The 16,678-nt window shown below is 50.4% G+C and overlaps 1 protein-coding gene across 5 annotated transcripts in view; it reads right to left on the bottom strand.

The window, feature by feature from the left end:
- DOK4 (docking protein 4) overlaps positions 1–16,678 on the bottom strand; it is a 66,457-nt gene that overhangs the window by 20,932 nt on the left and 28,847 nt on the right. For all 5 annotated transcript variants that reach the window (XM_025191636.1, XM_025191639.1, XM_025191641.1 and 2 more), the window contains one exon: positions 3,265–3,566. In XM_025191636.1, coding sequence (XP_025047421.1) covers positions 3,265–3,330 — 66 coding nt within the window. In that variant the 5' untranslated portion in view covers positions 3,331–3,566. The remainder of the gene's footprint in view (positions 1–3,264; positions 3,567–16,678) is intronic.

Below are 16,678 nucleotides of genomic sequence, written 5' to 3'. Positions count from 1 at the left end.
TGCCCTTCCCCACAGTACATGCCCTCCTCAAGTTGGTCTCCTGAGCCCCACCCAGCACCAGCCTGTGCCAGTCGCCCCAATAGCCTGAGAGGTCCTTGCATACAAAGTGCCAGCAACATGCTGCTTACTAGGGAGATCCAAAAGGAAATGCCTCAAGAAGCTTGCAGTGTAAAGGGGATACAGATGTCTGCTGGGAGAACCAAAGGACAGTGCAAGGCTGTGCCCTTAACAAGCAAGCACAAGGCCTCCCAAGGACCCCTGCTGCTGCACCAGGCCTTGGAGACGGCAGGATAGGCTCCCCTCTCTGAATGCCCAGTGCTACTGCCCGAGCCGGACCAGAGCCACTTCAAGTCCTCTGGAGGTGTCAGTGCTCACAACAGCACTGGCCCAGTAGCCAGCTGTTTGCTTGCTCTCCTGAAGCTGCTCCAGTGAAGGAATCTTTGGCAGTGTCCAGGACCTTGCCTACAAGCCTCCTGTGAATAATTAAACAAGTAACATGCTGGGAAATCTTCAAAGGTGTCCACTGGCTCTTCAAGAAATCCAAATGAGCATGTGGAGCAGCTATGCTAGGTTTTCCCCTTCCCCAGCTGTACGACAGGGGTGACAAGACCCATCTCAGCTGAAGGTTTGGGAGGCCCAGTTCATTTGTGCCCATGAAGTACAAGGGGCAGAGCCTCCACCTGTTCAACTTCTGGCCACTGAGGGTGTCTCAGATGGAGATGGGTCCGCTGAAGCAAGCAGATTGTTTTAAGTCTTGGTTCTGCCATTAAGGCTTCCTCCCAGGCAGACACAGGCTCTTTGTGCTAGTTTCCTGGCATGCAGGCTCCCAGGGAATGGAGGCTTGGCAGAGGCCCACAGCCATTCGCTGACTCCAGACAGCAAGAGGAAGTGATCACAGCTGACAGTGATGAGTAGGGCATGGCAGGAGCTTGGCTGGCTTGCTCAGGGGACTGAGGACATGCAACAGGGCCTTTCGCTTTTTGATCACAGGCTCCACTCAGCCCCATGCCCTCAGCAAGACAGCGGCCTCAAAGAATCGGCTTCCAAGTGCTGACCCATGGAAGACCCCCTGCTTGTTGGCAGTAGAGATGCCAAGTTCAACTCCTCTCACGTCATAAGACGGGGCTGGGAAACCTGCTCCTGTTCTGTGTGTGCCCTGGTGCCCAAAGGCACTACCAGTACTAGCAAAACCAGACCCGAGTGCAGTTCCCAGGGAGGGAGGGTGTCTGGGACCCTGCAGCCTGGCACTGAAGCACAGAGGGGATTTGAGAAGCACAAAACTGCTGAGTGCAGGTGTTGCTATCATTAAAATGCTCCAGTGAGCATCTAGATATTTGCCAGTGCTCCCCAACATGTGGGGCTCAGGAAGCTGAAGCCTTGGATGGAGAATGTGCCCAGATACCAGCTTTCTCTTAGTACCACTACATACAAATTGGTTGGGGTCATGTCATGTGATGTGAATTTACAGGGGACAGAGAACTTCCTGAAGTCCAGGCATTATGCACACTCTGCCCTCGCACAGAGAACCTGTCTCCCAATGTAACCCCTCAGAGCTGAGCTGAGGCTATTCCAGACCGGGGTCTATGCACAGCCTTGCTGGCATCTCGCTTCTACCCTGCTACGCCCCTTGATATTCCTGCCCTGATTCCAGGTACCAGCCATGCTTACCAGGCCAGGTAACTCATGAGGCAGATTATTTCACACACAAACAAGGGATCTCCATTTTACCTGTCACAAACAGGATCTGATCACCTCTTCACAGAGGTGAGAGGCTTCAGGGCCAACCCAAAGCACCACCTAGCCCTGGGACCATGTCAGCTCAAAGCCACATGCTTCTTTTGTTCCAGCTCCTGTTTGGTTGACTCCTTTAAGACAGGAGCCCAGGAGAGAGTTTCTTCTATTGAAATGCTAAGCACACCACTCTCCAACAAGCCTACCTAAAATATGGGTCAAGTCAAACTGCATGGGATCCGAGGAGTCACATGCTGTCACCTGCAGATCGTGTGACAGTGGCAGGTGAAAAAAAATAAAACAAGCCTCTGGCTGGGAGACAAGGGGTGGAGTGAGACATCAGGCTGACAACGAGAGTTGCTTCCCCCCTCCCCCCGACACACACACATCCGACAGAGCATCAGCCTCCACCCCCAAACTGAGCAGTCCACTAGAACAGATGCACGGAGAGGGGAATCAGGTTCCTGGGATAACAGGGGTCCCAAGGAGCCTGATGAAGCAGCTCTGTTCCTTTCACTGAGGGCACAATCCTTCACAGCACTGCGTACCCTTAAGTGCCACAGAAGTCAATAGGAGCAGAGAATGCTCAGCACTTGCAGGATCAGGTCCCCAATGGTAACCTGATTCTCCCCACTCCCACACAGGAAAGTGAAGCACCATGCACACCCCTCACTTGATCCCCCAACTCCTCCTGAAGTGCCAGGTGATAGGCATCTTGGAACAGACCAAAGAGATTTAACTATTCTTCAGCCAATGCCAGTTTTATCTGGAAATCCCAGATCAGGGGCATGGAAGGGACCCAGGTGCACCCAAGCTGAAGGGGGTCTCACTGTGGGTTTAGGTTGTGCCCAAGTACAGGGCTGCCAGGCCTAAGCCATGGCTCTCATTTTCCCAGTGCCCAGACAGTGCCACAGGGCGCCCCACCTGGACAGCCAAAGCACCAACCATAGCCACAATTTTTTGTGCAATTGCACAGAAATCAACAAATATAAAATCAGCATCCAAAACCAGCATCCTGCTCTTTGACCCTACCTTTATTTGGCTTTTTAAAAAAAATAAAATTTGTCCAGATGGTAATTTAGAGGCAGGCAACTTGTCTCCCAAGCCAAGACAAATTCCCCTGAGTTTTAGCTTGATGGGAAAATTCTTACTGGGGGGGGAGGGCGCACAACAGAATAACCCACAATCTTCCAAAGCCACAGATTTCCATTGGAACTGCCACAGACGCAACTATACTGGAAACCACAGCAGAATGGCCAGCACAGCTGGTGCCAGACCTGTGCGGACACAGCCCAGAGCCCAGGAATCTTGCTTGTGGATGCTCAGAGCCATCAGGATGGATCGATCTTTGGTAAGGATGCTAGAGAATAAGCCAGAGACAGAATCTCTAATGAGGATGCTCACAACACACAAAAGGGGGAGGGGGGGTCTTTTTGGCTGCTGCAGCTGCCGAGCTGGGGAGGCTCTGAATCTTTAAATCTAATCATAAAGAATTGTGCTTCACAATCCCCCCAGACTCTCTCCCCCACTTACCCCCAGTTTCCTGCTCTTCATTTTCACGTAGCCCTGCTTGACGATGTCATTAAAATTTGTAGCCATAGTGTAGCCTGCCGCAGCCAGGAGCCGCTCCCCAGAGCTGACGGCTTTGCCCGGCTCTCTCACTTGCTCGCCGTCCAGCTTCCTCCTTCTCCCCACACTCCTCCTTCCTCTGGTGTTCACCTGTTTTTAGGCACTCCCAGGCATCCAGGTCCTCTCACCTCACCTCCTCCAGCGCCTCCGCATTGTTCTAGCAGCCCTCATGCTCACCTCCTCCCTGGCTCCCTTCCTGGCGCTGGCTGTAAAATAAAAGTGACAGATAGGGAGAGATTAGAGATAGTGACATCTTTCTCTTTCTCCCTTTCTCGCTTTCCTACCCCTCCTCCCTTTCTGACTGAACCATTTGGGAAAAAACAAGGTGGATCATAGGGAAGGAGAGAAATGGAACAGTCCAGTTGTTAACCCCTCAGTCCTTCGATGTGCAGGGAACAACTTTGTCTGCCAGAAAGCAACTGAAGATCAAGGAAGGAAGATGGGAATGTAAGAAAGAGACTCCAGAGAAGTGATGTAGCTGCGGCAGCTGCAGAGCCTGGAGGACGTTGCCCCTGAGGATGGTTCAGGTACTACGGTACCAGAGCCCAGCCATACGGTTCCAGTTGTATGTCGGGCTTTTTAGCTAATAAAGAGCATCTCAGATTTACAGTTGCCTTCATTGCCCGGGGTCCCCAAGCACTCTGACACACTATGACAATCAACACACAAGCTATACCCAAAACCAATTAATCTACCCCAGCCCTGGGAGACAGGAGAGATATGGTGATTCTATTTAGCCACCTGTCACCAGGTCAGGCATAGCTACGGCATCAAGCCTTCAAGCAGCACACTCCTTTCGCCTCTTGAGGACGTACTTCCAGGGCTATGTTTATTGAAATACACCTTGGCAAGCAGTACAGTACAAACTGAAATGCAGTCACTTCTGGGCAGGAACACAAGATCTGTCAGAAGACACAAAGAATAGGGCATGTCAGCCAATAGATGGGGCCTTGTCCCATCAAATACTGTTTCCCCTTGTAGTGCAAGAAGGACCTCCCATACCAAGGACACCTGTCACAGGTCCAATGCAGAAAGCAATACAGGAGGAAGACCCAGAAACAACAGGCCTGATATTTTGAAGGTAGGAAACTTAAAATGATGCAGGATTCCTTCCCGTAGGAAGGAACCTGTGGTACAAAGCTTCGTTTTGGAGTCATGTGGTTTTCAACTAGAAGCACGTAGAATATGGGTAATTTTGCACTTAAAATCCAGGCCAACAGCTCTCAAAACAAAAGATGTTTGACAAAGGGAAACCTACACATAATGTAACTAGTGCCTCTAAACCATGCTGAAGCCAAAAGAGCTGGGGTCAGAGATGGTATTAAATGCTTCCCACTCCCCCAACCTATATCAAGGCAGAACAATATTTCAACCACATCAGGAGACAGGTGAGATATGATTAACTACATTGATTGTGCACCACAGATAGACCCATGGATTATACACAACACTCCAAGACGGAGAGAAGAGAACAACTGCCTGCAAAACCAAAGATAACACTGGAATTACATTGTTTGGAATATGACCAAGACTCTGGAGCTAACACCCCAGCACTTAGGAGAAATGCCATGAGATCTTTCAGGCCCCAACTGCTCAGGTCTAGGGTTCCAGATTCCTGCCAACTGTTGATGCTACAATGGATTGTCTAGCGTCAGGTAATAGTAAAAGAAAAAGACAGAGGTATGGGCTCAAGCATGTCATTAGTAGACCAAGCTAAGATTGGCTGGCAGCATGATCAGATATGCACCCCTGGAGAGAGAAAGACAACAGTGCCAGAATCAGCTAGCCAGAGACAGGATGGCATTGCCAACACCTGGACCAATGCCACAGTAGAATTACTGGTAGCACCACGTGGATGTCCACCAAGAGGGATTAGTAACTAGTACTTCCACCCAGTTACTGGAACTCAGTTACTGGTGTCAGGGAGGAGTATAGGGCCAGTGTGTTAGTTAGCTCTGGGTTACTTGCATACATGAAGCCACATTGCAGTCAGCTTACTCACACTCCTGGGGCTGCCTGCATCTGTAAAAATGGCCATAATTTGGCCCTGTGGGGTTTCTTCTAAGCTTCATTTTCGGGAAGGGAAGACAGAGACCCTGAGGCTTCCCACTAACAACCATGCATGCTCCACAGACACACCCAGCAATTATCTCTTTGGGATCTGAGCAAGCAGAGTCTGACGGGCATTCCCTGCACAGAGTAGCACCTACGCATTACAAGAGCCAGGATGAAGTAATTGCAGTGTGCCAGTATTGTGTTGCTAGCCCTGGGGGGCCAAAATGGGTACTGATACTATATTCCTAGCCGGGGGTGGATGGCAATCTCAGCACTAAGGCGACCAGCATCTGGTTGGATTTCCTGGTGACAAAAATGCTTCCGCAAGGGTCAGAAGAAGCCTATCACTGCAAGGGTGAAGATCCTGGTGCCAAGAGTCTGGGAAAAGCAGCAGGAAGGAGTTCTTACCAACAGGCAAGAATCCAAGCTAGAACAATGCCTCAATACCAGGGCGGGGATGTGGGTGCCAGGAGAAGGCCAGCGCAGCCAGGGTGGGGCTCCAGCAGTCACCATAGGGACACTAGTTCCTGAGCCATGATTTTCCTTGTCAGATGTGACAGCAGCACAGCAATAATTACTCTCTCTGAGACTGCAAGTCCCTCCTGAGAAGCAGATGGGATGGCCTGCTTCACATGTTCAAGCAGTAGGAGCAAAAACAGTGTGCTTGAGCACAAGCCTGCAGCTCTCCACCAGGTGGATCCATCCCTCACTATCTCCTGCCCTGCAGGCCCTTTAGACTGCCAGCCCATCTGCCTGGCCTCTTACCATCAGAGATGCAACCTCATCCTCTGGTTTTTTACATGTCCTAATCTCACCCTTCTCCCTCTTCCTTCACTCCCTCTCCTCTTCCTGCTCTTTGTCTCGCTTCTCAGTACCATCCTTAAGGTGCAACCTATGCTGAGGAGGGAAAAGAACTGGAACTAGATGTAATGGTTCTCTCCCAATTCCACCTACATGCTAGGTGCCACCTGGTTGAAACACTGCTAAATAGACTCTGCTAAGAGCAGAGCTCCTCATCAACAGTATGATTGGATTAGCAGATAGACATTTAACAATGGTTACACCATCTTTAGGGTTCAGCGTTAACAGACCACTGATACTAATGGGAAAGATCACTGCAGCAAGCCTGAAGCATTACTGCAGCATGTGCATTCTGTTCATTTTGGGGAAGATTTTTTGCAAACAGAGGTGGCAATTGAGACCCTTTCTCCCCCCACTTTTTTTTTATAAATGGAAACTTAGGGCATCTTTACACATGCTCTAGGGGTGGTGGTACTTTACTTAGAGCTCTAATTAAAGCGCCCAGTGTCTTGTATGTTTAGCATCCAACGCTTCAAAATGGCAGCAGGGGTGCTTTAGTTAAAGCACCTTCACTACCATTTTGAAGTGCAGGGATGCTGAATACATGGGGCGCGGAGGCTGATCTGATGCACTCTAATTACAGTGCATCAAGCAGCATCCCTGCATGCCTACAGGCACTCAGATTCTGGAGCATAAGACAATACTAACAGGCTCCTGGAGGAAGCCCCAGATCTCCAAACCACTGCCAGCTTATCCAGTTTTGGTTAGTGGGACTCAAGGCATAACCTCCTCCACACAACAGAAATCTTCTACATGGTAATTAACTGCAACATTGTTTTTGTGCAGTGGTCACAGTGGTTCATCTGAGCATGTAAATGATCAACATGAAATAATTCACCCTAACTCAACTGAGAGGCACAGGAACTTTTGCTTGAAATCATTTCCCACTCAAGCTGCCTGATCTTGACTGAATTAAGGAGTACTGCTGTTAGGCCAGGAGAATTGCTGCTCTTGCTGTTATTTCCAAACCAACCATAAGTAGGTGGCCTCAGAAACTCCAACCAGCATCCATGCTCCATGGGACGTGCTAGTTAGAAATTGTAGTGTCTTCTTTGAAATGTAACAGAGTAAGGCCCAAGAGGGAGAACTCAGCTCATTTGCAGAGGCAGCAACCGTACTGTTCTCAAGAGTTGATTCTCGCACCACAGGTTCTCTCACAGAGACTTCAGTTTTCCTCTTTCCTGACATTATTTTCCTTCATAGGAACACAATACTGGAAAGGGCAGCCTGGGTCACAGAGTTGTCCCTTGCCATCACAACCACTTTGTGTCCACAAGCTCATGAAGCTCCTCCAGCTCAAGTCAGATTGTTTGCCCATGCCACTCCTAGTGGGAGGCTATCCCAGAATCTCTCTCCTCCCATGATTACAAAACTTCTTCTAGTTTCCAGACTACATTCATTCCTAGCCAGTTTACACCCTTCTGTTCATGTTGCCAGCATTGTCCGTTAGCTTAAATAGCTATTCTCACTCCCTGAAGTATTTATAGAAAGCAACCAGAGAGAGCCCTTAAAAAAAAGGAAACCATTTGAGACAGAAAGCACATGTCTGCTCATTTCCAAACCAGAGCTCTGGATCTAAACTCCTTAAGCTTCAGGGACATTGAGATCCAGATCTGCATTCTGCAGCCATCTCTCTAGGAAATCTATACAGTGCAAGATAAACACTTATTTGAAGAGACTGTCTACAGTGGAGAGAAAACGTGCGTCAGGGGGAGCATTATTCCCCAAAGTGTTCCTGCAAAAGGCCACGTTACCTTGTGGAACCGTTTTGCTGCAGCTCAGTTCTGTCTGAGGCACTGGTGTTTCATTTCTCTTTAATGAAGTAAGATGGCACAGGTGGCTGTTTCTTTTTTAAAGCAACACTGTCAAAGCAGGGCTAAGAGACAGCACAAATCATTTCCCTCTTTTTTCTTACACCCATTTTCAAAGCCCAGAGGCAGACTGTATTTCTAAGACAAAGATTTCAGTGACTTTTCCTCAAAACAAGCAAGCACTGCTACATGAGAACCTCCAGAACAAGCCACTATATACAGCTCAGCATTGAACCAACCCTACAATAACCAAGGGCCATGTCAGGTTAGCCCCCCCTTGAGATTGCTTACGACAGCAGAGCAGCATAGGTGCTTATGACCAACCCTACAACAACACAACAGCTTGCGTGCCTCAGCTCAGCACTAACTACCATAATAGCGCAGGCTCACACTGGGGAAAAGGGAAACAACTCTGCTTAGGAAACATAGTTCCTTCTTTTCCCTCCCTCCAAGAAACTGTTTACCCCTCATGGAAGATGCCTTCTCTGTATTCTTTTGCAAAGGATTGTACACAATTATCTTAAATGCCAGTGTCTGGGAGTCTGTGGCTAAGACCCCACACAGTGCTCCCAACAATATACAGCCATGTGCGGTTTTCAAGGAGCCTGGAGTTGTTTAGTGACGGAGCATCCAGCATTGGTAAAAATGCCTGATCTGAAACAAGGAAGTCCTTTGTGAATAACAGGCACCCAGTAAGGGCAGAGTGGTGCCTGCCCTCTCTGAGGCCTCGTTGCGCTTTGGAGGGAAGGCACTTTCTGCCTCTTAGACCTGCTCGCACCTTGATCTCTCTGCTGATGCGAGCAGGGAAGGGTATGAATGGAGGTTCTGCAATGTGGGTGTTTGTCTTTTAGAGCCAAAAAGCCTGACCCTGGAAGGTGCTGGGCTGCTTCAGTGCTCACTAAAGCTAAAAGGAAAAAACCACTCTCCTGATCAGGCATCAAACCAAAACTGCCAAACCAATCCTGCAAGAGCCAGAGGAGACAGCAATGACTTCAGAATATGACCAGCCAAGGCTGGATTCAAATCAGTGACCATAACAGAAGGGTCTGCCCTTCCACAGGCTGACCAGCCCTGGTCCATTAGCTGGGAGGTGATCAGGTGTCTCCCTCTAAAGGGCAGAGGGGGAAGCTGCAGGAAGGAGACTGGTTCCTGTAGTAGATCCTTAAGCAAGTGGCTGGGGGGGGCGTGGAAATTTGCTTGGGTGACTAGACATGGAGCAGGAGAAAAGGCCTCAGGGTCCCTGCAGCCCATGCTGATTATCAGCTCAAACAAAGCCTCACAAAGCTGTGCCCTGGAGGAATGGCCGGGCATGGCCAGGGAGGCAGTCAGCTTGGGAGTGGAGGGAAGAGGAGCTTTCACAACCCTCTTATTTGTCTGCTGGGCGTTTCTGTGATGCCCAGCACAATGGGACCCCAACCCGCACTGTGAGATCAGCCTTGCCTCCCTAGCTTCTAATAACAGGCCCACTGCCACAGCACTTGAGCTCCTGCGTCCTGCAGCAAGGTCACTGGAGAGCGAGAGCGTAGCCCCAGGCCACTCTTAAGAAAGCAGCCAGTCTCTTGCTTTCAGCAGAGCAGCCACTCTGTGCTGCAGCTCTCCCTGCAACCATGCCAGCTCAGCTGGAGCCTCTTGCAATAAGTCACAGACTCTCCACGGTAAATAATTAATGCAATTCAAAGCTATAATAAAAACCAACAATTACTCCAAAGCCAAATGCTGCCAGCTCAGTCTCGATTGTAAAAAAGTCACTAAGGTTCAGGTCTCCATTCCAGCAGCCAAGGCAAGAGGATTCCAAGGCTGAGAATGACCTAGTGATAAGACACCACAGGTGAAGCCTCCTAGGCCCAGCTTGGAAGAGTAGCTCAAGGCTGGTTACATCTACATGTCACCCAGCTAATCCTCAGCTCATTATCATGGCAGGTAGCTGTGTCCCTGAGGCTGTGCAGGATGCCTGAGGCTGGTTCACCACACTGGGTTTTGCAGTATAATTAATAGCGTCCAGCACTTCCATAGCACTTTACATCCCCAGATCCCAAAGCACTTTACAAAGGAGGTCTGAGTCATTATCCCATCTTAGAAGTGGCAAGTCTGAGGCACCGAGCAGTAAAGAGACTTGCCCAGATCACCCAGAAGACCAGGGGCAGAGCCAGAAACAGCAGCGAAGTCTTGGGGCCAACACTCTAAGCACTACACCATATTCTGCTACAAAGGGTCAGCAGAAAGAGCACTACAACACACCCAGGTATATGGAGCAGCAGCAGGGACCAAGCTCAACACAAGCAAAAGCACCTGCCTAGTCCTGGGTAAGCTCGGGGACCTGTCATCCTGGGGGTTTCTGTCCCCCATGAGGGGGTAAAGATCCTCAGGGTGGAGTCTGACCCAGAGCTGATGGAGCAGAGGGCATGGGAAAAGACAGAAGCCAAGGCCAGAGAAAAACTAGAGCTCTGGCAATCACACTGCCTGTCAATGGGGGGGCGCGTGTGGAACTGATGAAGGCAGTGGTCCTGCTATTACATATCACCCTAGTCTTTCTCCTCTCAGGACAAGTCATTTGCAAAATCCAAAGAGCCATGTGTATTTTCTTTCGGAGCTCCACGTGGGAGAAAGTGACAAAGACCAAGCTGTACAAAGTAAAACAGTCCAGAGGAAGAGGAACGCCAGACGATCTTTTCTTCCTCTGGGCCAAAAACATGAGCCAGATGTGCAAACTGGCAACAGGGGTGGAATCTAAAACAGCCAGCTTTGTCAAGTATTTTGCAGGCCAGCTGCTGCAACAGTGGCAGGTGCACACAACGACCAACGGGAGCCTGTGGACCATGATTTCCCCATGGTTTTAAGAGATTCTGAAGTGCTTATGAGAGAAATACAAGCTACACAATGCCACCCTAGGAACCCTGGTGAACCATTGCAAGATATGGGAGGTGGTAAGATCACCATACACCAGATCACCCATAGACTTACTACCTGGTGACAGCTGTCAGGCTGTGTGGGAACAAATCTTTCACAAGGACCTGCAGAAGGGACACAGAGACCTAAACTGGCAAGCAGCCCACCAGGCACTCCCCATATGGGCATGGAGAAAAAGCACAGGGCAGAGAGGTCTGTCAAGCTGCCCGAGACAGATCTGCTGCTGGCAGGCAGAAACGATCAACTACCTCTTTTGGGACTACCTATGCGACAGAGAGGTGTGGAAGAAAATCTATGAGCTCCTCCTCGTAGTGACAGGTTTCAGAGACCTGACCAGGGGAATGGTTCTCCATGGGCACCTGACCAGGCAGCAGGGACCCTGACAGCTCACTTTGACCAGTTCATATCCTGCTTCAGTTATGCTCTGTGGAAAGCCAGGAACCTGCTCATAAACAGACACTTAGACCCCACAGTTGAGGATTGTATTAAAATGGGACTAAATCAAAATGTATTGGTACTACAGGAAGACAGAAGAGGATGACGGGAAAGAAATGGCAGACCTCATATGGTGGAGAGGGGTCTGACATAGACTTTTTCAGGGATAGGCTTTCTGAGGAGGGCACTGGGTGGTGGTACGGGGATGGAGATGGGTGCACGGATACACGGTGTAAACTGTGTAATGGGTTTTTAATGGTTTAACTGTCAAAGTGTGCTTTGATCTGCCAAGTGAACCACAAGGGCCACTTGGTGGAGTGTTGGAGGTAAAGTTATATATATATACACACATACACACACACTAGCCAATTGCCCATCGGGGGGTGAGGGGGGGGATGGAGTGCCGCCACCCAATACCCCATGCTGTCGGTGCTCTGCCTCTTGCAGGCTGTACTCATCTCCCCCATGTGCAGCACTGGCCAGATCCACACAGCACCAGGTGCCAGGGACTGCACAGAGCACAAGTGCCCCAAGTGCCCCTGCCGGCTGTTGCTGCCAGCAGCAGGGGCTGTGTGCTATGTGGGGGAGTGTGTGGGTGGTCCCCACACTACCTCATACTCACACCCTGCCTAGCCAAGCTCTGTGCTCCCACCACCCCCCAGGTGTAGGCTCCCTGCCCCCACCCAGCTGCAGCTCCAATCCCTGCCTCTGCCACTTCCCTACCTGCTGCCTGGAGCGAGTGGGAAAGCCGAGCAGATCCCCCTGGACGGTGCTGCTGGCCAGGCCGGGCCCTTCCACCCATGAGAGTGGGAGCGAGGCGCAATAGTGTATGCTGTGGGGGGGCTGTATACATGGGCGCTTCGCTCCCACCCTCATGAGCAGAATGGCTAGGTGGGGTACAGCTTATTGGTGGGCACCCGTAGGCTGGATGAAAGTGCCAGGCAGGCCAGATCCGGCCAGTGGACCATATTTTGCCCACCCCTGGATTAAGCACTACAGAAAGCTGTGGTGTGGATGCAACCTCCTCAATGTGTGTCATATAAGCAGGTCAGAGCAGAGAGTCAGAAGCAGGTTTCTAAAACCACGTTTCATTTGTAGCATGGAAAAGGCTCTCAAGCTCTGGACTCCTTTGGCAGTGAGGAGCCTGGAGAGAATATCAGGAGCTCTGAGCAGCAGTGTAAACAGGATTAATAGGATGAAATGAACAAAGAGAAAATTAAGGCTTAATGTCCAGGAAAGTGATCTTTTAGACCTTATTTACTCTGCAGCGATTGCCAGCAGGACAAAGCTGGGCTCCATGGCAGGGACACAGATATAAATCTACCATGGCATCTGGGCTGCTTTTAAATTGCAGGGTGATCTTCCTTGCTTAGATGGGACTGGACCATGTTCCCAATCAGGTAATGGCCCTCAGCTTTTACTTCTGCACAAGCAATATCCACCTGATCATTTGTTTTGGGTTTTTTTTAACGTCAGGCATTTCTAGGTTATGAGGAGCTCTCCCACCAGGCCTGGTTTACAAACAAGCCTTGAGACTGCAAAATGATCTCCCCAGGGAAAGCAGCAGCCACAGCGCTCTGCATTTCTTAACATTCTCTAAGCAAAGGCCTTGTACCTGTGCAAGAAGTCTTCTGTCTTGCACCCTTACAAGCCCTTTGTTCAGGGAAGAATGGAGACAGGACAGAAAAGGCCTCTTTCTCCACCCATTTCTGAATCTGCCTGGGGCTGCCAGAATATGTATTCCTCCCCCAGGTTTGTAGCTCACTCAGTATGTGCTGAGCTGAGCTGTATGAATGACAGTCTAAAATAAAGCTCCTTTAATGCAGTCTTAATGTACTGAGGGCTGCCTTCTCCCAGGGTTTTTATGTGCTCGCTTCAACCTACATAACAGCACAGAAGAGACTGCTTTGGTCTCCCATGTCCTCAGGATCTTGCATACATGACATGCAGGAGCTCTCAGGCATTAGAAGGCGAGTGGTGCCTCTCTCTAGAGCAGAGGTTGGCAACATCTTTGGGCAGAGTGCAAAAAGACCCCACAATCTCAACTTGTATGATGTTGACATGCCAGAGGCAGACAACAGGAGAGCTGCAAGGGGCCCAGTCCTTGTTGTGACAGCACAGCCCTGGTCCCTTCCCCAAGGCACGAGTGCCAAGCAAAATACCTTTTTGCCAGAGTACCACACTCTGGCACTCATGCTGTGGATTGCCTAACCCTGCGCTAGAGGGGTGGGAAATGGGAAGTCTTGGGTATGATGGGATTTTTTTATCAGAAGGGGCCAATTCAGTACAAGCCTCTTTTGCATCACCCAAGACAAGCAGGAGGCAAAGCCAGCAGTGAATCCCGCTGGCTGCCAAGAAAAGGAACAGGACTGCTGGGCTCTCCTGGGACTCAATACCAGGTGAAATGACAAAACAGGATTTTCCTTCTGGACCCCAGATCAGGATTCAAGCAGCCTCTGACATGCTGAGTCCCCTGAAGGGAGCTGGCTTTGACATCTCTGCCAAGCAAGGCTTTGATGCCACACATGAGTAACCTGCCCTTGTTCCCCAGAGGTGTGTGTCACTGCCTGGTAAGTAGGCAGCCAAACAGGCCGAGAGCAATGCGTGGGGGGTGTCCTATACAATGTGGCTAGGTCTCTCTGCTCTGCAGGGCAAGTGTTGAGGAAACCATCACATCACAGCCAAGAAGTTAAAAAGATAACCCTCCTCCCACCCAGGTTCTGTTCTGGTTCTGCCTCTCTCGCCACCTGTACAGCAAGACATAAAATAGTGGTAGGCCTTCCAAACCAAGTCCCCACGAGAACAGCAGGGACAACTGGCCTGCATATAATGGAGTTGCCTATCCTGATTCATCTGCTCCCTAACCTCTTCCTCCCAACCACTAGGAACCAGAAAAGCCAAACCACGTTCTGCTGAGCCATGGAATGAGGATTCAGGAAGCTGTAGCACAACCTTAGAAAAGAATCAGGGATCCACTGACCTATGGAGTTATCAAATCCAGACACAGAGCAGCCTGACCAGGAAAGGGATAGGTATGAGCTCAGGCTGATGAGAAGAGACCTGCCCACAGATGGAGAGAGGCTGTGAAGACACTAGCAAAGAAACCCAAGAGCAGAGGTGCAGAACACAAGAAAGCCCAGTAAGAGGGACAGGGGAAGAAAGCAAGTGGAAAGTGAGAGTGCGTGAGTGATGATGACCGTGGCTACAAGAGGAGATGGTGGGTAAGAGCTTCTCACCACACCCATGTGCTGAGGCACCTGTACCTCATTCCAGTCCCTGTGTGCCCACTTCATTACCCCACAGCACACAGGCTCACAGTGAGCTGCTCCCGACTATAGCCCTGGACTGATGCGTACTAGCAGAACAGGGCACGTTGTAGGTTGCAGGTGCTGAAGGGAAGCTCACGAAGCTTCTGTTCAGCCCATTAAGAGAGGAGAAACTGACTGATCAGCCCTACTGTTCCCCAGCCCTAGATTCACTCACTACATTACTAAGAAGAACTTAAATTTGGGACTTGTTCCTGCTTGTGGTGTGGCCAAACAGCTTTGCCTCTGACTTATGCAAGCACAGAACTGGATCGGCAGAGCAGACAAGGGAGGATGTGAGCAAGCAGTTCCTCTCAAACTGAAATCTGGTGGTTATTAAAAAGGAAGACCTCAGTGCATATCCCATTCCTGCAACTGATCCAGGCTTGCAAGAGCAACTCATGCCAATGTGGGCTTTGACTTATTAGACCATAAGCCTCTTCTGGCAAGGGTTTGGGCTTATTTTCTGTGCCTATGGCACTTTATAAATAGCTACTAAATAAGTGTCTAGAATGCTCCAAACTGGAAGGATTTCAGTTCCCCTGGGCTTTCACCCTGTATTGCCTTGACATGTAACAGGGACGGTTGCACTGAACGAGACACCAGCAAAGTGCTGTCACCCACATTTTGCATGGCAAGGTCAATACAGAGAGAGAATGAAAGAGGACATTTTCCAGACAGTTTATTCATGGAATGAAAGGAGAGCCTGATTTTTCCTTTATTCGAAGCCATCCCTGACCTGGAAGAAGAGCTTAGACGGCTTGAGTTTCAGAGACCCAGCTCCCTGCTCTAGATTTCCAAAGGTGGATCTGGAGATTGGTAGAAGAGCTTATTTCAGGGAATCTAGAATGTTAAGATTCTACTATACAAGAAATAGAAAAATGGATAGAAAACTGGCTGGCTCATAGGGCTCAGAGGGTAGTAGTAATTAGCGGCTTGATGTCTAGTTGGCAACTGGTATTGAGTGTTCCAGGGGTTGGTCCTGGAGCCAGTTTTGTTCAATATATTTAGCAATGACCTGGAAGATGGGATGGAGTGCACCATTAGCAAGTTTGCAGATGACACCAAGCTGAGGGAGGAGTAGCAGATATGCTGGAGGGTAGGTAGGGCTAGGATTCAGAGAGACCTAGACAAATAGAAGGATTGGACCAAAATAAATCTCACGAGGTTCAACAAGGACAAGTGCAAAGTCCTGCACTTCGGACAGAACAATCTCATGCACCGGTACAGGCTAGGGACCGACCAGCTAAGTAGCAGATCTGCAAAAAAGAACCTTAGGGTTACAGTGGACAATTAGCTGGATATGAGCCAACAATGCGTCCTTGTTGCAAAAAAACCTAACAGCATTGGGCTGGGCTGCATCAGTAGGAGTGTTGCCAGCAAAGGCGGCAGAAGGGGGAGCTAACGGGGCTTAGCCCCCACAAATGCAGGGCAGCGGTAGGGCTTCAAGGCAGCACGACTGAGGGCTTTTGGCACAGCAGGGGGAGGGAGGGAGTAGGGCTGGGGTTAGGGGAGGGGCAGGAGCTACACAGCTGGTGGGGCATGGAACTGAGCCACAAGCGTCTCATCTGGGGGCCACGGCTCCTGCTGCTACCCACGCCCCGGGAGGCACAGGGGGAATGTGCCATCAGATCTGCGTGTGGCAGGGCAAGCTGCGGCTGCGGCTTGGGGCCATGCCAGGCTGTTCCTGAGGGAGGCGGGGAGGGAGGGGGTGCAGTGGGTTGGGAAGAGCCCAGCGCAGCCTATGACCCAGCCCACAGCAGCACCTGCCCTGCCCCATGCAGATTTCGGGCACATGCCCCCAATGCACTCCCAGGATGCATGCAGTGGCAGGAACTGCCACCCCCTCCCCGCATCCCCCCGAGAGCAACAATGACTTGGGGCGGGGTGGGCACAGGGGTCCCGGGGGCTCCGTCCCCTCCAGCCCAGCAGCACAGCTGAGGC

The sequence above is a fragment of the Alligator sinensis genome, unplaced genomic scaffold (genome assembly GCF_000455745.1).
Source record: "Alligator sinensis unplaced genomic scaffold, ASM45574v1 scaffold203_3, whole genome shotgun sequence".
Lineage (NCBI taxonomy): Eukaryota > Metazoa > Chordata > Crocodylia > Alligatoridae > Alligator > Alligator sinensis.
This window is presented reverse-complemented; position numbering and strand designations above follow the sequence as displayed.